The sequence below is a fragment of the Xylaria bambusicola genome (assembly GCF_022495145.1).
Source record: "Xylaria bambusicola strain CBS 139988 unplaced genomic scaffold F5B22scaffold_27, whole genome shotgun sequence".
NCBI classification, from domain to species: Eukaryota; Fungi; Ascomycota; class Sordariomycetes; order Xylariales; family Xylariaceae; genus Xylaria; species Xylaria bambusicola.
In genome coordinates, this window is record NW_025953580.1 from 248020 (window position 1) to 270876 (window position 22857).

Genomic DNA, 22857 nt, shown 5'->3' on the forward strand with positions numbered 1-22857 from the left:
TACTTTTATAACTCCTAGCCGATTCTTCGGGCTCCCTGAAATTGTCTAATTGCAGAGCAGTGCCTAGCGCAACACCCCTCCTCACTTGCGAAATGGGTCGACTATCTAACTTAAACATTTATTAAGCAAGACAATACCGGTCCAAGCATTACGCATCATAGCCTACAAAGGAAATAAAGGCTATGCTTTGTGAAACGTTCATCATCGTCACCATCGTCATATCATTGAAGTCCAGCCAGACAGGACCTGCCCCGCACTTACCAGAGACACTACAACCACATACGTCATAGGGGTCTTGTGTGGCGCAGGGCTTCCAGGAACACGTTCCGAGCATCTGATAAGGTAACAGCCATCTAGCCTTAGTACAGCACAGATCGCTACAGAGACGTGAAGCCTGACATCATGGGCTGTCATGGGCTGTCATGGGTGCTGGGAAGGGGTGGCAATCACCATCCCGATAGGCTGGCTTAGAAGCTGAATTGTACAATCCTTCAAACAAAGCTTCCTAGTCATCGCCTGATTGGCCTATTACCAAGTTTCTTCCATGCCGATCTTCCGTATCAACAGAAGTTATTGACGAGAAGGTTGTGTTAACAAGGGTAGGGACTTAGGTATATATAAAACCAGTTCTTTCCAAACCCATAAGCTCTTACGTTATCCCAGAGTCAGTCTCGAGAAACAAACCAATCCTACCTACTGAAACTTCCCTATCACAAATTATCACAAATAATTCTATATCTGTACTTAAGCACCCAAGATGCCTCATCGTCACACTACCACTAGAACAACTACCACCCGCCGCCACCACGGCGGCTTGTTTGGCCGCGCGCAGCCAGTGCATCACCAGAAGCCTGTACACCACCAGAAGCGCCATGCGACGCTTGGTGACAAAGTCAGCGGCGCATTGTTAAAGCTCAAGGGCACTATCACGCACAGGCCGGGGCAAAAGGTACGATATCTACCTATTCATCCATCTTACATTTCCAGACACTACGCCGTATCGGGTCACTTTCATGTGATCAAAGCCCGGTGAAACAGCTCCGGTTTCCGCACGCAACATGATGCCTATCGCTCTATGAACTGTACTGACCAGGAAAACCAGGCTGCTGGCACCCGCCGAATGCACGGCACAGACGGTCGAGGAAGCCGTCGTTCCAGGCTCTCGTCACATCGCAAGTACCGTTACTAAACAAAAGACAACAAGACAATAACACTTCTGATCATGCCCGGCTCCGGTGCCGAGCCCGATGTCGCAACTAGTCAGGCAATGAGCGGAAGTGTGAGCAAAAACAGCAGGCGACAAGCCATTGCTATCCTGTCTGATGATGATCACAAATGAATGACGACAACAATGACGATGGTGGATGATATAACAAACATTACACCAACATTCCACTGTATTATACTGTACTACGATTCCAAGATACCCCGCGGCAGAGACGGCCTGATGGATAGCTAAACGGTCACTATTGCAAATTGTATAATAAATTAAGCATTGATATCTGATTATCCATCACCAATGATCGACGTGACAAGAAAACGATATATATCTATAAGAGCGGCGTCGAATCATCGGCAGAAGCAAACCAATATGCCCAAACAAAACCACGTGTGCTAAGCGCTCGATTAGAGACAAAGCTTAACGCTGGGCCCAATTAGGATCTAACCAAGCTACATGTGCCATCTCGGCAGCCCAGTCCACCCAGACGTCCGCCTGTTGTGGTTCAGATAAACAGCGGAAGATCATCCGGCGGTCAGTTGGTCGGATCTGGTCGGGAAACGCATACCCGTGTCGGCTTTCTCCAGTTTGTGAATTCCGTGCCAGAGGAACCCAAGACCGAAAAAAAAAAAAAACTGGGTATAAGATAAGACAGAACATGAGATATCAATCAAAAAGCAGTGTGATGCTACTCTGTGCTACCTGAATGTTTTAGACAACTATCGTCAACATGGTCGTACAGATTTCTCAATTAACTGTCGATCAACCTCCCTTGTGCAGAGTGTGTCATTGTTCTGTGTTTGTTGGCTGTAGTGCGCGGGATGATAGGGCCTTCACCCCCCGGCCTGGCCTTTCGAATCTAGCAGAGGTCGGGACCGGATCTAGACTTTCGTCCCATCTCTTGACACATGCAACCCTATCACTAAGCATAAATACCTGATGCGCGCCGCTTTAACGTAGTCCCAGCCTTACCCGACGAATAAGTGACCGAATCCAGCATGCTGTTTTCCCGAACGTTCATATCAGAGAGCATTGTGAGCCGGGGCAGTTGGGGTCTCATGACCGAGTCCCACCTCATCGTCACCGAGATATGTGTCGTGACAGTCCCAACGCAGATGGCTCTTGGGCCGATAAAGGAGTGGGAAATGTTGCGATTATCCTCCAAAGTTGCGATTCTGGACGATTGTTAGATCGGTCTCCGGTCTCGTGCCGTGACAGCACGGAGAATGAAGCTTGGAAAATTTTACGTGAGAGTTCTATCGTGCATTACCCAAGCCCGTCATCGGCAGGTCGGGCCAGAGTATATCTGCTCTTTTCCCCGGGCTGTTGAGAAGAATAGGCTTCTGCAGATCATCCCATTGATCTAAGAGTATAAAGTTGAAGCAACAAGTTTTCTGCCGATTCTTCATCTTCTCCACCTGTCACGATGTCTATGTCGGAGAAGGACAGTGTAGTATTGACTACCACCATGGTCCGAAACGACATAGAGTTCATGGCTACGCCCGTGAGCCAAACGCCGGATGATACCTCCAATGCCAAGGACAATAGCGATGGCGTTTTCTTCACCAACTCCCGGTTACCAGACGAAGAAGACTTCAGAGACAGGCACGAGTTTTCCCTTCCCCCTGTTGATGGCGGAAAAGACGCATGGCTCTTCTTGTCGGCTGTATTCGTCGTGGATGCTCTCATTTGGGGTATGTACATTGCTAACTTTCATTTTATGGTTTAATTTTTCACCTTTGCAATGTTAGCGAGATGTCATGGCAAGATACTAACCCTTTCCTCTCCAGGTTTCCCTTTTGCCTTTGGCGTGTTCCAAGACTACTATCTTACACACGAGCCGTTCATTGGACAGCCTAACATAGCCGTGATCGGCACAAGTGCGATGGGTGTCATGTACCTAGCCTCACCGATCATCATGGGCTTTTGTCAGACATTTGGAAGATGGGCACGTTGGGGTCCTATTCTAGGACTCCTTGTCATGTCCCTAGCGTTGGCACTAAGCTCGTTCGCCTCAACAACAACGCATCTGATCGTATCTCAGGGCGTCCTATATGGCTTGGGTGGGAGTTTTTGCTATTGTCCCTGTATCATGGTAGGTTTCGTCGTACTGAATCGGACGAGAATGTTTTTTTTGCTGCACATGATGCGTGTGAAGATATGGCTAACGTATGTGGGGGGTAGTATTTAGGGGAGTGGTTCGTCAACAAGAAGGGGCTAGCGTATGGAATGATGTGGTCAGGGACGGGTTTAGCAGGTGTTATTCTGCCTCTTCTCTTGCAGTCACTCCTCGGCTCTCTCGGGTTCCGCAACACACTTCGAGTATGGGCAGCCTTGTTGTTCGTGTTAGCAGCGCCGGCGGCCTTCTTAATTAAGCCCCGTCTGCCACCCTCCGCGACAAGCCACGCTAAACCATTCAACTTGTGGTTTTTGGTGACCCCGGCATTTTTGGTGTACCAAACAGCCAATATCGTCGAGTCCATGGGATACTTTCTGCCTGGCATCTATTTGCCGACGTTCAGCAGGATCGTCCTCGGTGTACCATCCCTGTCGGCCGCCACGACGATCCTGCTTGTTAACGTAGCGTCTGTGTTCGGATGTGTGGCGATGGGATGGTGCATCGACAGATTTCATGTCACAACCGGTATCCTCCTATCCACAATCGGGGCTACCATCAGCGTGCTGGCCATCTGGGGCCTATCGTCATCTTTAGGACTGCTGTATTTCTTCTGCATCGCCTATGGTCTCTTTGCAGGATCATTCTCGTCTGCCTGGCCCGGGATAATGAAAGACATCGCACAGAAGGCACAACACAGCGACAAGGGACAAGTAGATCCGAATATGGTGTTTGGGTTCCTTTGCGCGGGACGAGGGGTTGGCAACGTGGTGGCCGGGTCTCTGAGCGAGACGCTCATCCGCAGCTCATTGTGGGCAGGAGAGACAGCGACAAATGGCTATAGTAGTAGCTATAGCAGCGTGATTTTGTTTACAGGAGTGACGGCTCTGCTTGGTGGTGCAAGCTTCATCTGGAAACGGCTTGGTCTCATGTAACGATCATGGCAAGACAAGTGCTCGAAGATGATGGGTGGTAGGACGTGATGGGATGAAAGGTAAAGAAAGACCTAGAAAGGTTATGTAACCAATCAAAAGGTAGACAGGCTATACATAGAATATAAAAGGAGGAGGGGATATAGGAGCCGCAGTAGACATATATAAGAACTTCATTAGACTGTCAATAGTATTCATTCTGAAGTGCTGGCTAATGATAAGAAATGGACAAGCCGAGGCCAAGAAGCGACCGCACCCTAGGTAGACTACCTAGGTACCAGGTACTGTAAGTAGACTCTGGTAGACATCCTACAAAGTAAGTAGCTATCTCGCCTATGCACCTTCTCTTCGTATGACCCGCATGCTTATGGCAGTCACTACGCTGATTGTCCACTGAAACTGTCTCCGGCGCCTTCCAGAAGCGAAAGCGAAGCTCGGTGGGGAGGCCGCATTCCGCATTCCGCATCCCGAACAACGAGCCGAAGAAATAGACCGACGCCATCGACCATACACCCAATGGGAGGCGGGTAAATGGTAATATCAGACTAAAAAAAAAGACTTCGGCTCAAGCCACCAGCTCGGCCATCCCCACCCATTATTTTACTAAGATACGTTTCCTTATATCTAGCGACCATCGGCGTCATCTCAACGACTAGACTAGCTATACCATACCACGTCGTCGTCGTCGTCAATTGGGCTTCGAAGAGGGTTGCTATTTGTTAAATCATCCTTGATTTTGCTGCTCACGAGCCTCTTTCGCCTGTCGTCTGAAACATATCCTTCTCCTACGCTTCGTCCGCATCAGCCTCGCCACACCATCTCCCACCGCACAACAACAACCCATCATGTCGTTCTCCAGTCTCGTTCAAGACCTGTCCATCCGCGACACCAACAACCCCCGCCGCCGAGCTCCTGGCGCCGGTGCCCCCTCAGTTTCGACAGTCGACGACCGTGCTTCGCACATCTCTCGCGCCATGTCCTACGCTAGCACAGCAGCCACAAGCGTCAGCATCGCTGGCGACATCTCGAGCCAGCTTCACGGTGGCTACCACCATCCCCTTGCTCGGTCCTGGCAGGCTGACCGCCAATTGACCAAGGTTCGTGACCCTTCTACGTGCGACGACTCGGGCTTGATAACGCCCCTCGTCCCTCTTGTTTTCAGAAGACCCATAATGGAATGTTGACCAGACATAACAACAGTCTATGCTCATTTACCCCCTCTTCATTTCTGACATCGAAGACGATGAGACCCTCATACCTTCCCTCCCCGGACAGTGCCGTCGTGGTCTCAACAAGCTCGTCCCATTCCTCGAACCCCTCGTGCGCAAGGGTCTCAAATCGGTGATGTTGTTCGGTGTTCCCCTACAGCCGGGCACCAAGGACGCCCTCGGCACATCCGCCGACGACCCAAAAGGCCCCGTTATGCAAGCAATCGGACTTTTGCGCCAGCGATTCCCCCAACTCTTCATCTCCGTCGACGTGTGTCTGTGCGAGTATACCTCACACGGCCACTGCGGCATCTTGCGTGACGACGGCTCGCTCAACAATCAACTCTCCGTGGACCGCATCAGTGACGTTGCCATAGCGTACGCCCAGGCCGGTGCCCATTGCGTTGCGCCATCCGACATGAACGACGGCCGCATTCGCGCCATCAAGTTGAAGCTGATCGAGGAGGGCATCGCACACAAGACGCTCCTGATGTCGTATGCCGCCAAATTCTCAGGCTGCCTCTATGGGCCCTTCCGCGACGCCGCCATGTCTTCCCCCTCATTCGGTGACCGCAAGTGCTACCAGCTACCGCCCGGAGGCCGCGGTCTTGCCCGCCGTGCCATCACGAGAGATATCGGTGAAGGCGCCGACATCATCATGGTTAAGCCCGCAGCCCAGTACCTCGACATCATCAGCGACGCCAAGGAACTCGGCCGCGATCTCCCCATCGCAGCCTACCACGTCAGCGGCGAATACGCCATGGTACACGCCGGTGCCAAGGCTGGTGTTTTCGACCTCAAGACTATGGCATTCGAGGTAACCGAGGGCATCCTGCGCGCCGGGGCCAACATCGTCGTCAGCTACTTCACCCCTGACTTCCTAGACTGGCTTGACAACTAAATCCACCATTTTACGTATTAACTGTCCATGAGTATTTTATTATAGAGTAACTGAATTGTTAGACGGCGTTAGGGAAAGCTGTTCATTATGATCTGCGGGCGTTAAAGAAATTAGGAAGCGGTATATCGTAAGGCGATGTCATGAAATGAACTACTAGCATTTGGGATGTATTGGCATGAAATCATTGCATGGCAAGCGGATTGGCTCAAAACAAAAACCGGAATAATGAAGAATAAAATATATTTTGTCTTAACCAAATTGTGTCTTCATCACGCATGGATGTAGATTATATGCTAGTATGCTAGGTCACATACGTTAAACAGATCTGAGAACTTCATAAGTGATCAACGTAGAAGCTAACTAGCTGGTATTGATAGGGTACTATGGACGTTTCTCTCTACCTCATGCCAAATCGTCCGTCTGATGACTTGCTCAGTACAACACTTGCTGACTCGTTCGAGCGATTGCAATTACAAACGGTCGCCTACTATCTAAGAATAGTCTGTTGTTTTTATCTTTAATTCCATGAAGTGGTTCGCCAGAGAAATGATCTGTCTTCCAAGCAAACAATTTCTTTTATACACGTCATCAAAGATTCCCACTGAATCAGTCCAGAAGGAAACGCCGGAAACGCCTCTACGACCATCAAGAGCGTGCCGCCTTATCCCTAACCTAGGGCCCTATCTCTTTCCATCTTTTATTCTTTCCCTCCTTTTTGCTCTTTTGCAGAAGGCGGACTTAGGCAAAACGTTTTCCTTCGAGCCACCCGTTGTACAGATGAATAAACTTGTGTAGCTCTCTATGTGAGCAAACTATTTCTTCTTTCCCTTTGATTTGGATTTAGGCGCTGATGCTGACGCCGTAGAGGTGACGCTGGAAGCCCGCGAAGAGGGAGCCGCAGACTTGGTCTTACTGGTACCCTTGACATTGTCTAGGGCTTTGTTCTATTTCCATTGTTAGTACATATTGAATTGTGAGCGGGGTGGTGCTATTGTTTACCTTCACACTGCTCTTCGACTTCTTCTTAGCTGGTGCCATGCCAAGAATACTGTCTTCGTCGTTCTCCTCATCCTCAGGCTCTCTCTTCCCTTTACCATTGACACCGTTCGATTTCGTCGGATGTACATCCTCAAATTCCTTCACAATAGTAGTGAGAAGGGTAGTACAGCGACGGCTAATCTCGACGGGCGTCCGGCTTAAGAAAAACCAATCAAATCGAAACAGAGGACTATCTCGAATCTCGTCACGAATGCGTTCAAAAATTCCATCTGAGTCAATGCTATACTTATCAAGAAGTACTAGCAAGAATCTATCCTCTTCCTCAGTGTATACCTTTTTATTCGTTGTTGAGACAGAGTAGTTGATCTTCATCTGTTGCAGAGGTACGCGATATTGCTGCAACTTCTTCCGTAGCATTTTGCGCTGATGCTCAGTCTTGCGCAGTCTTTCTTCTCCAGCCTCGATAACCCCCAGAGATTTGGTATAGTCAGCAACTTCGGTGTAGCGTTGCCAGAACACTTTTGAGTATGCTTTGATTTCAGCCGGCGTCTTGCTATCAATTTCTTCCGCGATTCTATCATAGTCATGACGACCGTATCGTGCAGAGCCGTTGATGAATTGTTGATAATCTCGTCGGTTCCAATCGCTAAAGCCTTGAAGTGAGAGCTTCTGCTTTTCTTCCTGTTCCTCCTCTGTCAAGGGGACGGCAGTATCGATCTCTTGTTGATCTAAAGCACGCTCCGCCTCGCGTTCGGACAGATTGTCATCATCGCCATCAGGCAGCGGTACTTTGTAGCCTATCTCTTTACGGTAATACGCCGTCTCGCGATCTTGTAATTCTCGCAAGCGAGGAGGGTAGAACTGATAGTCGTGAACAGGTATCTGTTTTGGCGCGCGAGGTGCTTTCGGCTTAGGTTCTGCCTTGGTTGTTCCATAAATCGCTTGCCGGTAGAACTTGTCAACCGAATAAGACTGCTCTTTACGCTCACGCTTTGCCGGGTTAATCCAGTTTAGTCCAATCTCTTTCTTTTTGCCGCTAAAATTCTCACCGTTCCACTCGTAAGCAGACTCTGAAGTGAACTTTTGTAGATCATCAATTCCCAGTTTCTCATACTTTGCATTGAGCTCTTTCGTTCGAGTTTCGCCCTTTGATAGAATCTCTTCGATGTCATCATCGTTCAATTCAGTACCTTTCGCCGCAAGACCAGTTGCACCCTTGTTCTGGAACACGTTCTCAGCTCCATGTTGAATCATACTGAGAAGTTCATCTTTGCCAGCTGGTCCCTTGGCGCCAGGGTGAGCTCGGCCCTGCTGAATGACTAGCTGATCAAGACGCAGCTTTTGAGCCGCTCGTTCAAGAACCTTCTCTTCAATAGCGTTCTCTGTGACAAATCGATACACAACCACTTGCTTTGTCTGCCCAATTCGATGGGCACGGTCCATAGCTTGAAGATCTGCTTGGGGATTCCAATCGCTGTCATACAGGACAACGATGTCAGCGGTCGTTAGATTGATACCCAGGCCACCAGCTCGAGTTGTTAGCAGGAAAATAAATTTATCTGACCCCTCTTTGTTGTAGTCATCAATGGCCGCGATTCTGTCTTCGTGCGCAGTGCCCCCATCGATACGGCAATACTTGTACTCACGGAACACACAATAGTCTTCGAGAATGTCGAGCAGGCGACTCATTTGCGAGAAAATCAGGACACGGCTGCCCTGCTTCTGCATCTTTTTAAGGAGCCTATCAAGCAGTGCCATCTTTCCAGAGTTAAATACGAGATGCTCATCCGTTGTATACGGCGGTCCAGGCTCGGCGCCCTCGAAAAGGTATGGGTGGTTGCAGCATTTCCGTAGTTGCATGACAATGTTGAGGAGGCGAGTCTTCGATTCCCGCTTCCCACCAGCACCGTTGACGGCATCGATATCCTTCTCAAGAATTTTCTGGTACCATTTGACTTGCATGTCTGACATGCCAATATACAAATTGACTTCCTTTTTGGGCAACAGACTCTTTTCAACGTCGGCCTTCACACGGCGTAGAAGAAAGGGTCGAAGTACCTTGTGAAGTTGCTCAACAACTTTCTCTTGATCTTGACCTTGGCCTGAGAACCATTGGTCAAACGCCTCAGCATCACCGAACACGTCTGGTAACAAAAAGTTCAACAGAGCCCATAGCTCGTGTAGATTATTTTGCAGTGGTGTTCCCGTGATCAGCAGGCGGTTTCGGGAATTGAAAAGTCTGATAACCTGTGCTAAGGAAGACTCCTCGTTCTTGATGCGATGCGCCTCGTCAATGATGATATATTCCCAAGCAAACTTTTTCAGGTGGCTCTTTTCCCTCAGAACCATCTCATAACTTGTGATGCAAACATCGAACCCATCGTCCACCAGCCGCTCGTTGATCAGAGCATGTCGCTCGTCCTTGGCGCCCTGAAGAACCAGCACGTTAACGTCTGGCGTCCATCTTTCAAACTCTCGCCTCCAGTTGTCAAGCGTAGATTTGGGAACAAGTACGAGGTGGGGCCCATTGATGCCCATGATGTGTCGCAGATACCCGAGAAACGAGATGGTCTGCAATGTTTTGCCTAAGCCCATTTCATCTGCGAGGATGCCCGAAATACCGTTCTCATGTAATGAGATTAGCCAATTTAAGCCGGCAATCTGGTAATCTCTCATGGTTCCGTGGACAAAGCCCGGTGATTCCCTAAAGACCGTTTCGGCAGAGCCACCGTGCCTTTCGTCCTTGAGCAACTCGGCATCCTCCTCAGCCTCGGTCCGCCGTGCGCGGCCAGTGGCAGCGCCGCCCTGACGGACACCCTTCTTCTTTTTCCTTGCCTCTTCCTCTTCGTTTTGGCGGTCTATTTCGTGCATGATCTCCCTGACCTTGGGATTGGGATTTGTCTCGATAAAATGACGGAATAAGTCGGTCAAGCCCAGAAGATAGCGAAATCTCCGTATGCTGTCATCTTCCTATGAAAGCACGGAATATTAGCGTTATGAGCGCGCCTTTAAGCGCTTAGGGTCCTTGTCTTGTTACACTTACCTTGGACTCCCCCAGAGCATCATGCTTCTTGCCAAAGATACTCCTTCTTAATTGGTTTGCTTCGGCGCGCTTCCTGCGGCCATCTACGGGATAATCGCCGGCGATGCTGCTAGCAGTTGTGTTGGGATTTGTGTCGGAGTCGGTGAAGTCTGGGGTATCGTCAACTTCCTGTCGTGCTTGGGTTAGCATGGTAACATGGCGAGGGTAGGGTGGCGCGCTATGGATGGGAAGGTGGCTAGGACACACCATCTCGTCAGGTCTGTTCGCCGAAGGCTCCGGCGCATCTGACATGGACGCGTCGGCGTCGACAACCTTGGGCTTGGAGCGTGAGGGGGCCATGTTCCTTGGTTGTACTGCAAGCACTTTACGCGACTCAGACGCGCAATGCAAGGGCCAGCACTTAATAGGGCCCTTTGCTTCAATAATACGGCGACGGAGACTGGCAGCGAGGGTGGTTTGGGGTGGTTTTGGCGGCGAAGGAGGATGGAGGAGGGATGTTCAAAAGAGGACCAGGTGCGGCACGAAGCAAGCGCGTCGGAATGTGGTTGTGACTTGTGAGAATTAAAGGTGGAGGAGCTGGTCAAAAAGATTGGCGACCAGGTGTCGAGCTTGGAGTACATACCTAGGTATTGAAACGACGAGCTTGGCAGACATCAGGTACCGGCAGACCCGGTCTAAACCCAGTCCAGACCCAGCCCAGACTTTATCTGGTAATAGTACACTACAGCACAGGCTGCCTGAGGCTTATCGGCGCCGTTACCGCTACCCGCCTCTGCCTGAAAGAGGCCTAGCGTCATCGTGTACACACTTGATCGTTAACCTATCAAACGTCAAATGGCTTAAAAATCGCATATTAAGATGATTCATTTTCTGGACTGGATTCACCTTGTAGTGTGTCCATCGTCTTTACCTGGTTATATGTGGTGAACAAGGCACACGAGGTGTATATAGAAAGACTCTTGTTGTTGCGTAAAGTCCGAAAGGACTGTATACACCCCGTTTCTTTTATCCTCAACCCCTAACTCCTAACATGGGATGATCAACTTCTGGTTATTCAATAATTCAATCTCTTCAGGTTCAGGGTTCTATTCGTCAGTGCTGAAAATAGATACCGGTATGTAAATATACTCAGTACCTTATGTATGGGGAATGTCCAATATTGTTGATCATTAGACTAGGCTGTTCCTGATTACGCGATCCCGGCAAGATTGTAATCCCAAACATAGTCATGAGAACCGAGCCTAGGCTTCATAATCACACTTGTGATATTTTGTTTAGATAACTCGCTCATGAAAATCAATTAAGTGTTGAGTTCATCTGCTCAACTACAACTGAGTGCTATGGCAGACTTAGACGAAAGGCTTTGTGCATACCCTGTTATAAAAGCCTGCCTCCCATGTGAGATCTAAAGTAATGCTGACCATGTTCTACGATAAGAAAACTTTGATTAAAGTTAAGCAGCTGGGAGGTTAAAGAAGATTATCATGGTTTCTCAAATACTCCCAAACCCCTATGTATATATATGTATAACATATTCATCACCCAACCTTTACTATACAACAAATAGGTTCGCTTCTATCAGAGTCTTTCCATGGGAAGGTAAACACGTTACCGGTTACACTAAATCCTGTATAACCATTCCTAGAGCTTGTTAAATGCCACTGTAAAGCATCAAGAGCAATATCCTTGTGTCAATTTAAGGTTACACGTTGTTAGAAGTTGCCGATCTAAGGCTGTGCTACTAGGTATTCGTACGGGATTGAATACTATACTTCAAGGACACAGTGCACACATGGGCGGGTATGTATTGATGATGGTTTCTGAACACCCCAACAGGCAGAAGCAAAGGAGGCCTGGAGTTTATTATTGACCAGTAATACCAGTAATAGATATACATACATTACATTGTAGTAATCAACAAGACGTAACAATGTTAGCTTATCGCGAGGAGGTAGGTACTGTAAACTGTCAGATCAGACAGAGCATGTCTTCGTTTGCCAGGTGGCGGCACACGGCGATACCCCGAGCCAGCCAAAAGACGTCGCCAGCCAATTGGGATGCTGCAGGTGTGCTTCCGCCAAGAAACGCCGCACACTTGACCTTGCCTTTCCAGGCCTTTCCAGGCCTGGGTACCTAGTCCCTGTTCTGTCCCTGTTGGCTGCACTGGCGGCCAATGCAGCCTGCACAGGTCCAAGTGACCCGGATTATGACCATCATCAGTATCATCCAGCAGCATCATCATCAGCATCATCATCCTCATATCATCCAGCCGCAACATACGACAACCGTCTCTCCCACCCCTCTTGCACCACCTTTGATTCTCAGCTCAATAGCCAGCTTCTTAATTAGCGCCTCCGCTCCTCTCCTTCGTCGTTCGTTATCAATCAAACCATTGCTCCGCTGACGATACCCTGAGGCTGTACTAGAGCCGTTCGCTACAAGGCCATCGAGTCCGGCCCACCAGCCCGCATTACCCCCAGTCCCCCCCCCACTAGACCAAAGACCAAATAACGACAACGAAAGTGCGAGAAATAAGCCTAGAGTTTAATTCTCATTGTCATCTTGCTTGTATTGTTAGCCAACTTCACATCACTGCCGTTGTTGACTTCTCACTCCTTTGACAATCCCTGGTGCGACGACGATGGATCCCATGAGAGGCTCTTCGCCCGCCAAAGCCGCCCTGAGCGCTGACTCACCTGAGCAGCTCCTCGACGCTTTCAAGGCTGCTGCGTTGTCCGTCACCAAGCTGTACAAGACCTCGGCCGCTGCCCAAGCCAAATCCCGTTCCGATGGGTACCAAGACTGTCTCGATGACCTGCTTGCCTTCCTCGATAAACGAAACATCGGTCTAGGCGACGGAGAGGGCTGGCAAATCCGCAAATGGGCCACCGACCGTTTGGATGGCAAAGACCCCCAAACCTCCGATGATGAAGAGGAAACCGACAAGGCCGAGATGAGCTCTTCAACCGAGATTCAACGGTCAAATGTTTCCTCGCACCCTTCGCCGACCAACTCGGCACCTCCAGTTTCTCAGCCGCCTATCGTACTTGAGCCCGTTGTCGAACGGCCTCAGATGATCACTGTTCCAACACAAGAAACCTTTAATTTCCAGTCATCGCATCCCTACCCCCAAGAATCTTACCTGAATATTGCGAACCTCGATTTATCGGACTCGAGGCATTCGCTTGACAACACGAATCAAGTTCCTTGTCCCACATCCATGTCTCATTCGACACGCTTACGGAAGGACAAGCGGTATCAACGGCCACGTAACCCAACGACAGCTCATCTAGGGAGAGGGGCTGGCCAGAAGCGATCAATCAACTTTGCAGAATTGTTCGACGTGGGCGGTCTGAATTTTGGAAAAGACATGTCCGGTAGGGAAGGAAAGAGGTCAAGGCACGCATGAAAGGAACATTCGAGAAAGGCGAATGCCCTGGCATCCCGGCGCATCGATTAAATCTATAGAGACTTGCTTCTCTTCTGGCACACGTTATACGACACGAGGCGCATGAGATACACGGGCTGGTGGTAGATATCTTTTGGGACATGGAGCATCGACACGACACGGGCGGTCGCACTAGCATTCAAGGCGTTCAGAAAGGATCAGTCACAGCTACCTAGCTACTTTACCCTCAGCGACTGTTTGCTTTAGCTTGTTTTTACCATCTTCTGTTAATGCGTACAGTGGAGAACTCGGGTCGTTGAAGGAGAATGGAGCATTCTATTGCTGAATAACTTTGTGTAATCTGATGACCGTCATCATCATCATCATCTACCTCTATTGAAGGTGTGTAGATTCCCACAAACCCACAACAAGTCACAGCAAATGTACATAGCTTCCCTGCCAATATCAACACCCGTTCTCTATCAAATTTACTCTCGTTGTTTACTTCTAGGTCATGTGAATACACCTTGCTGGCTTTATAACAACGACAACCGACGAGTCGGTTTACGTCAGAGTTTGATCAATGCTTACAGAAGCTACTGCGAGCTCTAAACCGTAAACTTTGCGAATGGCATTGTACCTGCAGAAACGTAATGCAGACCACAAGGTGGTTAGCTGTATGGCCAGACCATATCGAAACGTAATGCAACCATCGCTTAGTAGATGCTTATATATCATGTAGGAACGTTGCTTGTGCCTGCATAGTAGACACATCAAGTATCGGCGTCGTAAAGAAACCGTGCTTGATTACCGTGAACCTTCTTAGCGCCTGCCTGGTAGTATCAGGTTCTTGAACGGTTTATTGAAGGTTATGAAGAAGGGCGGTCAGGGTTGAAGGGGAGCTAATTAGCAATTAGGACAAAGGCACGATTGAAACTAGGAAGTTAGTTGGACACTACAAGAAGTTTGCTTTTACAATATACGACAACATGAAATTGAAATATCTTAGTTTGTTAAATCATTGCTGGGCCAAAGGCTCAAAAAGGATCGTAAAATACCGGTTAATACGATATAGTATATTAAATCATTGATATATATCCTATATAGCTTTCTATTATACCGCGTTGCTGTTGAAGGTATCATGTTGAAAAAAAAAACAATGCCCATCTACCTTATTTGTGAAACATATCGTAGAAGATGGTTGAAGATGATCCTTTACCGATTTTGTACTCCCTGCTCCTCTATAGTTGAATCAGAGAAGCTATGCATTGTTTCCTTCCCCCTTGATGCTATGAAGTTGAGTCTAAATCTCCACCCAGCCCGAACACCCCCGAGCGCCTTGTGGATATACATATATGTATTTGGCAGCAACCAAAATGTGAAATGCATTGATCATACGGTTGATGAATTATTGTTTAAAAAAGGCCTTGAATCTCGCCAGTTTCGGTATCAACATCGACGTTCAAGTATCCCGGAGCAGTGGGCAGTCCAGGAATGGTCTGGATGTCAGCAGCGAGAGCATACCTGTTGAAAAGTCAGTAAAAATTGATATTTAGAATGCATCCCGCGGGATAAGTAGAGTAGGCCTTACAGATATCCTGCACCGGCCGCCATCCTAACATCACGGATGGGGACAGTGAAGCCCGTGGGGGCACCCTTCAAATCTGGGTCATGTGACAAGGAGTATTGCGTCTTAGCAATGCAGATAGGTAGATTACTGAAGCCCTGTTTCGTGTAGGTGTCGACTTTTCGTTGTGCGAGTTCACTGAATTCAACTGCTGCAGCGCCGTACATCTTCTTGCAGATAGCCTCCATGCGTTCTTGAACAGACCCACCTTCAACTTCATATAGGAGCTTGAAGTCCTTAGGCTTCTCAGAAGCAGCAATGACACCCTTTGCAAGATCAACGGCACCCTTACCACCTTCGGCCCAGTGGTTCGCCAATATGGCGTCCTCCGCACCAGCAGCGACGGCTTCTTCCCGAATGACAGCGATTTCGGCGTCAGTGTCCGTGGAAAACTTATTGACCGCCACAACAACGGGACATCCATAAGCCCTTGCGTTTTGAATGTGCTTCTTGAGGTTTACGCACCCATTGCGTAGGATCTCAACGTTTTCCGTCTTGTAAACGGGGTCTAAAGCAGCACCAGGGGCAATTGGAGGACCACCACCGTGGACCTTGAGAGCACGGACTGTGGCAACAATAACTACAACATCGGGCGCAAGACCTGACGCACGGCACTTAATGTTGAAGAATCTCTCGCCGCCCATTGTAAAATCGAAACCAGCCTCGGTGACGACGAAACCGGCCTTGGTACTGTAGTCCTCATCTAGTTCAGTGCCAGCAAGTTTTAGAGCCATCTTATCCGCAAGGATAGAGCTGTTTCCAATGCTGATATTGGCGAAAGGCCCGGCATGCACGAACACGGGCGTCCCCTCTAAACTCTGCATCAAGTTAGGCTTAATGGCATCCTTCATAAGAGCGGTCAGAGCACCACCAGCTCCGAGGTCATCACATGTAACGGGCTCCCCAGATCGTGAGGTAGCCACAACCATCCTGCCAAGTCGTTCTCGCATATCAGCCAAGCTGGTGCTCATGGCAAGAATGGCCATAACCTCACTTGCAACCGAGATGTCGAACCCAGTTTCTCTTGTCTGGCCCTTTTCGGTTGGAGCCTGACCAACGGTGATTCCTCGTAGATGACGATCATTCACATCTAAGACACGTCTCCAGGTGATAGTGTCAGGATCAATATCTAGACGAGCAAACCGGCGGATTTCGTCTTCCGTGAGCTCGTCCGGGTTCGTCTTGTCGATTCCCAATTTCTTGAGTCGGCGGAACATGACTGGTGCGAAAACCCTCTTTCCGTTCTTTGGAGGCACCAATCTTCTGTACAAAGGTCCATCCTTCTGGGTGTTCTCATGAAATATGCGAGTTTCAATAGCAGCAGCTAGAAGATTGTTCGCCGCAGTAACGGCATGGATATCACCTGTCAGATGCATATTGAACTCATCCATAGGGATGACCTGACTGTAACCGCCACCTGCAGCACCTCCCTTAATACCAAAAGTAGGACCTTGGCTAGGTTGGCGTACATTTGCGAAGGTCAGTCGACCAAGATGAGCACCCAAGGCTTGGGCTAAGCCCATCGTCGTGGTAGATTTGCCTTCGCCTAGAGGAGTAGGTGTGATACCAGTGACAACAACATACCGGCCATTTTTACGGTGATCAAGTCGCTTCAACAGAGTCAAATCCACCTTGGCTTTTGTTGCACCATAAGGTTCTAGCTCGTCCGGCGCAATACCGACCTCCTCTGCAACTCGGGTGATCAGTTTTGGCGCTTGAGCCCTGGAAACTTCGATATCCGAGGGCACTGGAGTTTGGAGTTTCAGAGGGAGTGGGACAATATGCCTCTGCTTCTGGCGCTCAAAGTATATTGTCGTGGCGTCGACCACATTCTGCAACAGCATGGCAACCGTCATTGGGCCTACACCGCCTGGTACAGGAGTAATGTGAGAGGCAACCTGAGACGCCGACTCATAGTCAACATCACCGACAAGACGCTGCCCTGATTTTCTAGAAGCATCGGGAATGTAGTTGGTTCCGACGTCAATTACGACAGCTCCTGGCTTTAACCACTCGCCTTTCACAAAGTTAGGTTTCCCTATAGCAGCAACAACGATGTCGGCCTTCTTCAACTTTTCCTCTAGGTCTTTTGTCTTGGAGTGGCATACAGTAACTGTGGCGTCAGCATTCTTGAGTAGATAGCTGACGGGACTGCCAACTATATCGCTTCGGCCGAGGACTACAGCATCTTTCCCCTTGAGGTCGACACCAGCATTCTCTAGCAACACCATTACACCCTTGGGCGTGCATGGGATAAAGTACGGGTGGCCACCCTTCTTAGCAAGTTCTCCAATGTTAGTAGTACCGAAGCCATCAACATCCTTCTCATCAGCGACAGCAGAAGTGACAGCATACTCATTGATATGCTTGGGAAGAGGCAATTGGACTAGAATACCGGTAACCTTGGCATCTTGGTTGAGAACGTGCAATTTTGCCAAGAGCTCTGCCTCCGTGATCGATTCCGGATAGTGAACAAGCTCGCAGCTAATATTTGCCTAGGGAAGTTGAAACCATTAGGCTCTTACTTGGGCCTTAAAGGTTTGAAAAGACTACTAACCTCTTCGGCTGCCTTCAGTTTCATGCGAACATATGTAGCTTCATTGGTGTTAATTCAGACGCTGCTTAGAATCATAGCAGTGCTCACGTACAGGAATCAGAACGATCACCGACTACATACGTGTTAGTTCAGCTAGTGGCAATCAATCCACGAGGCTAGTAGTGGTTGGCTATGAACGGACCTTGAATGATCTTTAATGAAGGCTGATATTGAGGGTTTAGTTTATGTTTCTCAACGATCTCGGTGGCGAGTCTCTCGCGAATAGATTTGGCGATAGCCGTGCCATCAAGCTTTATGGCCGTCATGGCGGAGGGACTCGTCGAGTAGGACCGCAGGGAACCAGGTTGCTGAGAGGACCAGGATCGAACCTGAAGTAAGTGCGGGTGCCCTCGATAATAAGAAGAGGATTTCGCAGTGTAGGCACTCTCATAAGCCGGGGCAGTAACCTGGGGTCCCCTCCTACGTGGGGTTGTCGACGTGCTGGCAATGGTGTAGTAATCCTGTGCCCGAGTCGGGAGAAGGGAGGGTCGAGTACTAAAAAATATGCAGGGTTTTGAGATGCCGGAGAGCGGAGCTGGCTCGGGTGCTGGAGCCGAGGGTTGGCCTCTCGAAGCACTGACGGTCAATTCTGCGCTAGTAACGGCGCCTCTGTGCGTTACTAGGTTTGTGACCGCCGTAACTAGCCGCTGCCGCCGTAGACGCGCATGTGATACATTCTTCCTCACGGGCTTCGAGCCATGGAGAAGCGCTTTGGATAGAGTCATCTGCCACACGATCCAATGCCGTTCTCAGCCCCAATCCTATTTCACTCCTTCGCACCGGCCTTGGCCTCAACAAGGCTCACCTAGCCTCACTAACCCGCAATTATGGGATAGGTGTGTATCAGTGACTCAACGAGCTCCAAAAGTAAAAATAAAAATAATAAAAAAATAAGCAGACGGACACCAGCCACGTATTTCTCTGGCTTTACAAAAAGTGAAACCGTCGATACCAAGACGGCGTCGAAAGGATGTTGATGAGAGTCACTGTCAGCCTCCAGTCACAGAAGAGTTAATTATGACACACCCACTGAGATGAGTCAAGGCTGGAGTTTGCCCTACCTATCTAGTGTGTTAGAGGTTTAGTGTCTTTGTTTGTCTTCTTACCACCCATCTGGATACAAGAGGTTTAACTGTTTGGCGACGATTAGCGCATGAAAAGTGGCGCAAATCTACAATATTCAAGGTAGCGTGATATGATAATAAAAATGAGGGAAGGGATGAGTCAAACCTTATGTAGTCCTTATGTAGTGGCTTTCGATTCTTACGGCCACATGGCATTCGGAATTGATTTTACGTGTTGGAGGTTGAGTTGAGATTTAGGCTGTTTCTAGGTTGCCTGTAAGTGAACGCATGGTCAATACATACCTGCCTAGGTAGGTAGTACTTAGGCATAAATATCACTGCCTGTAGGTACCAAGAATACATGCATATACTCGAGGTAACTTGAGCTGGCCTGAGCTGTAGTACTTAGCTATGATGACCCTAGAGCTTGTAGATTATCTTGAGACCATATTTATGCAGCGAATGACAACCTAGTTAAGCATCATTATGAAAATGAGCATTTGGGGGCAAATATCGAAATAGAAGCAGAGTAACTACCTACATTTACCTAGTAGAAATATTACGCTAGGGCCGCCTCGCTAGGATGGCAATCCCACTAGAAATTTACAAGGTTTAGTGAGTCAACTTCCCCTGGCAGCACGTTCCCTCAGCACTCCGCCCCTCTGTTCTTCCATAAGCTACATTCTCAAACTTATCATCACGTGCACGCACAAACCTTTCAAAAGCCCACCCACCCCACGATCGCTGGTGACGATTACCCCCGTGAAGTCGTCGACAACCCAACACCGCCAAAATGAGACCTATCCTTCTTTCGGGCCATGTAAGTACTTACAGCTATACGCGCCCGGAGAGACTGTTGCGCGTAGTGAGCGATGCTAACATACTTTGTCTTCAGGAACGTGCCCTGACGCAGATCAAGTTAGCTTCACGCCACCTTACCCCGCGACTGTGTCTTTCTAACGAAAATTCTGCAGATTCAACCCCGACGGCGACCTTCTCTTCTCCGTATCCAAGGACCAACAGATCTGTGTTTGGTTTTCTCACAATGGCGAACGTCTCGGGACCTATAAGGGGCACCAGGGTGCTATCTGGACAGTCGATGTTGATCCTACCTCCACCATGATTGCAAGCGGTAGCGCCGACAACACCATGCGGTTGTGGGAGATCAAGACCGGTCGCCTGCTTAAGACATGGGACTTTCCGACTGCCGTCAAACGTGTTGAATTCAGCCCTGACGGTCGTCAACTACTGGGTGTTACCGAGAAGCGCATGGGTCACCTGGGTACGATCGTGGTTCTCCCCGTTGTTCTAGATGTCGAGGCCGAACAGAGCGACGAACGAGATTTGACTATCGTCTGCGATGAGAGCAAGGCCACCGTGGCTGGATGGAGTTATCTTTCCAAGTATATCATTGCTGGACACGAGGATGGCTCAGTTTCCCAGTACGATGCGAAGGTACCGTGCACTCCCGATACCGTCACCAAGCCTACGCTGTATATACTAATGCCGTTGTTCGTTTCTACAGACTGGCGAATTACTCGATAACATCCCTATCCACGAACTAAACATGCAGGTGACGGATCTTCAATGGTCCCCAGACCGGACTTGCTTCATCACAGCGTCAAAGGACAAGACTGCCAGGTTGTTGGCTGCTCGTGATCTCGAACTTCTCAAGACATACCCAGCCGACACACCCTTAAACAGCGCATGCATTACTCCTAAAAAAGACTACGTAATTTTGGGTGGTGGTCAGGCCGCCATGGATGTCACAACCACTGCTGCGCGTCAGGGTAAATTCGAAGCCCGATTTTACCACAAAATCTTCGAGGATGAGATCGGTCGTGTAAGAGGTCACTTTGGACCCCTGGTAAGTTTACTACGATACAGCTTTGGCATGGGCCGTTTTACTACGGACATGTACAACACAGGACCAAAAAGCTAATAAATTTTTCAGAATACTGTAGCAGCAGACCCTACAGGCAAGGGCTATGCAAGTGGCGGAGAGGACGGTTACGTGCGAGTACACCACTTTGACAAGGGCTACTTCGACTTCATGTACGAAGTTGAGCGGGAGCGACAAAACAGACTATAGACCTGGTTCTAATCGATTTGTTGATGGCGAAAGCTTGCTCGGCGTTCTCATTTTTTGAAGCATCGCATTTGATGGAGGCTTAGGCGTTTGAGGGTACCGGTTTGTTTCGGGATAAAAGAAGAAGCGCCGCTTTGGCTGAGCGGAAGCGCTCAAATAGGTATTGTCTTGCTTATAATGAATTATACCTGTGAAGTCTCAAGCACGCATATTAAATCTTTTAGTAGATTATTGTGTAGACAGCCGCTTCCCACGACTTGTAAAGACACGTGTTGATCGATAGCTGCCCTTCGGATACCTACAACTTTCTTTCGCCCTTCCACTTTGAATGATACTATTGCCCGTTTCCTATCTGGATGGCGGGGTCTAAAAGTAGCCTTGGCAGGATGTTAGAGGTTGGTAACCTGGCGCTACGTAACCTGGTTGCTAAATAAGATTAACGAATGTTATGCTTATTATGGTAAGGGCAGTATCTGGGAGACAACCAGGTTCTTCCACATCAGTAACATAGGTACATGATAAATGATTGTTACTGCTGACCTACAGTATTGGCTACATAGTGAATGCATATGGTATGGTATGACAAAAAACTCGGGACCTTCCGGTATGCTCAGCCACTGTACTCTAGACCGAGACAGAACCGAGAGTTTGGACGCATTGTGTGACCCAACGTATGGTACACGATCCAGCTGAAAGCGGGGATGTAACTAGGACATGGTCCTCAGCCTATCGTAATTGCTGAATTTCGAAAGCCTCATGCAAGGAGAGACAGCGGGAGGAGATTGACTTTTGGTGTTGTCCTGGACGTTCCACGCTAATATCCATGCCGAGTATCTAGGTAGCTGAAAAGCAGTCACAACGAGAATGAACCTTTTCGGGTGGTCTTGGGAGTATTCGAGATAGGAGGGCCATCCTCTGAAACTTGAGCCAAAAAAATTTACAGGTAATCAATTGATAGACATCTCGTATACTATAGTCACTAGCTGCGTGAGGCAGGTATGCCGGTCACTGGCAGTCAGTACCTAGGTAAGTATCGTCAAGCCAAGGGTCGTATTTGTCGTGGTACTCTGTGGCATGCCGCTTGGCCTCCCGATCTTCCGGACCTAAAGTCTGGACGAGTCTGGAATTGTCTTAGTATCCTCAATTACCGTTAGGCAAGATAATAACTCAAGGACGAAAGAATTGCCATGCGCTGTCTGGTCACTAGACTTGTCGTGAGAACAAGTTGGTTCTGTACATTGGATGATAAAATCCCTCGTGGTGAGCGAGAAAAGGCCATCCTGGGACTTTTTACGAAGCTCTCGCAGGGCTTGTATTCTTCCCCTCATCCAACGTCAGCTTCTAGAAACCCTACTCAGTATGCAGATTGATTTTGATCATCCAACAGCAAGACGCTAACCCGAGATGAGTGCAAACCCTTGTTTATCAGGCGGGGAGGCTGGATCATTACGCCTCTTTGCACCAGAATCGCACCTTTGAAGCTCTCCAAGTCTCCGAGCAGTTGGTCGGTCAGCGTTACCAAGCTTCGAGAGCGCCACCCATGTTGGCCCCAATTGACTCGCTGACGTGAGTTTCCCTCAACTTGCCCTGGTGTTTAGTAGCCTGCAGGTCGACAGCCTACAGTAATTTGAGATTTCACATTCTGGTTAACCGGTTAACCGCTAGTCGACCTCAC

The 22857-nt window shown here is 48.9% G+C and overlaps 7 protein-coding genes across 7 annotated transcripts; 5 read left to right on the forward strand and 2 right to left on the reverse strand.

The window, feature by feature from the left end:
* Nucleotides 1–757: 757 nt before the first annotated feature.
* F5B22DRAFT_647567 (uncharacterized protein) lies at nt 758–1189 on the forward strand (the record flags this gene model as incomplete). Its single annotated transcript, XM_047978889.1, has 2 exons — nt 758–949; nt 1103–1189. 2 exons carry the CDS (start codon nt 758–760, stop codon nt 1187–1189), a joined length of 279 nt encoding a protein of 92 aa, XP_047829831.1.
* A 1498-nt stretch (nt 1190–2687) lies between these two features.
* F5B22DRAFT_637076 (major facilitator superfamily domain-containing protein) lies at nt 2688–4270 on the forward strand (the record flags this gene model as incomplete). The annotated part of the gene is made up of 3 exons (XM_047977381.1): nt 2688–2913; nt 3010–3314; nt 3404–4270. 3 exons carry the CDS (start codon nt 2688–2690, stop codon nt 4268–4270), a joined length of 1398 nt encoding a protein of 465 aa, XP_047829832.1.
* Nucleotides 4271–4720: 450 nt separating this feature from the next.
* Nucleotides 4721–6659, forward strand: F5B22DRAFT_231174 (uncharacterized protein). The gene is made up of 2 exons (XM_047969861.1): nt 4721–5364; nt 5468–6659. Exons 1-2 carry the CDS (start codon nt 5113–5115, stop codon nt 6374–6376), a joined length of 1161 nt encoding a protein of 386 aa, XP_047829833.1. The 5' UTR covers nt 4721–5112; the 3' UTR covers nt 6377–6659.
* Nucleotides 6660–7188: 529 nt separating this feature from the next.
* On the reverse strand, nt 7189–10757 carry F5B22DRAFT_647570 (chromatin-remodeling complex ATPase-like protein; the record flags this gene model as incomplete). Its single annotated transcript, XM_047978890.1, has 4 exons — nt 7189–7320; nt 7376–10345; nt 10419–10586; nt 10665–10757. The coding sequence occupies 4 exons, from the start codon at nt 10755–10757 to the stop codon at nt 7189–7191; spliced, it is 3363 nt and encodes a 1120-aa protein (XP_047829834.1).
* A 2156-nt stretch (nt 10758–12913) lies between these two features.
* F5B22DRAFT_231195 (uncharacterized protein) lies at nt 12914–14098 on the forward strand. The gene has a single exon (XM_047969862.1). The coding sequence runs from the start codon at nt 13060–13062 to the stop codon at nt 13825–13827; it is 768 nt and encodes a 255-aa protein (XP_047829835.1). The 5' UTR covers nt 12914–13059; the 3' UTR covers nt 13828–14098.
* Nucleotides 14099–14863: 765 nt separating this feature from the next.
* F5B22DRAFT_610812 (C-1-tetrahydrofolate synthase) lies at nt 14864–18194 on the reverse strand. Its single transcript, XM_047975238.1, has 3 exons — nt 17991–18194; nt 15398–17928; nt 14864–15330 (listed from the first exon to the last, which is right to left on the reverse strand). Exons 1-3 carry the CDS (start codon nt 18012–18014, stop codon nt 15222–15224), a joined length of 2664 nt encoding a protein of 887 aa, XP_047829836.1. The 5' UTR covers nt 18015–18194; the 3' UTR covers nt 14864–15221.
* A 1523-nt stretch (nt 18195–19717) lies between these two features.
* F5B22DRAFT_231318 (eukaryotic translation initiation factor 3 subunit I) lies at nt 19718–21445 on the forward strand. The gene is made up of 5 exons (XM_047969863.1): nt 19718–19913; nt 19989–20011; nt 20068–20548; nt 20619–20960; nt 21048–21445. The coding sequence occupies exons 1-5, from the start codon at nt 19887–19889 to the stop codon at nt 21183–21185; spliced, it is 1011 nt and encodes a 336-aa protein (XP_047829837.1). The 5' UTR covers nt 19718–19886; the 3' UTR covers nt 21186–21445.
* Nucleotides 21446–22857: the final 1412 nt, after the last annotated feature.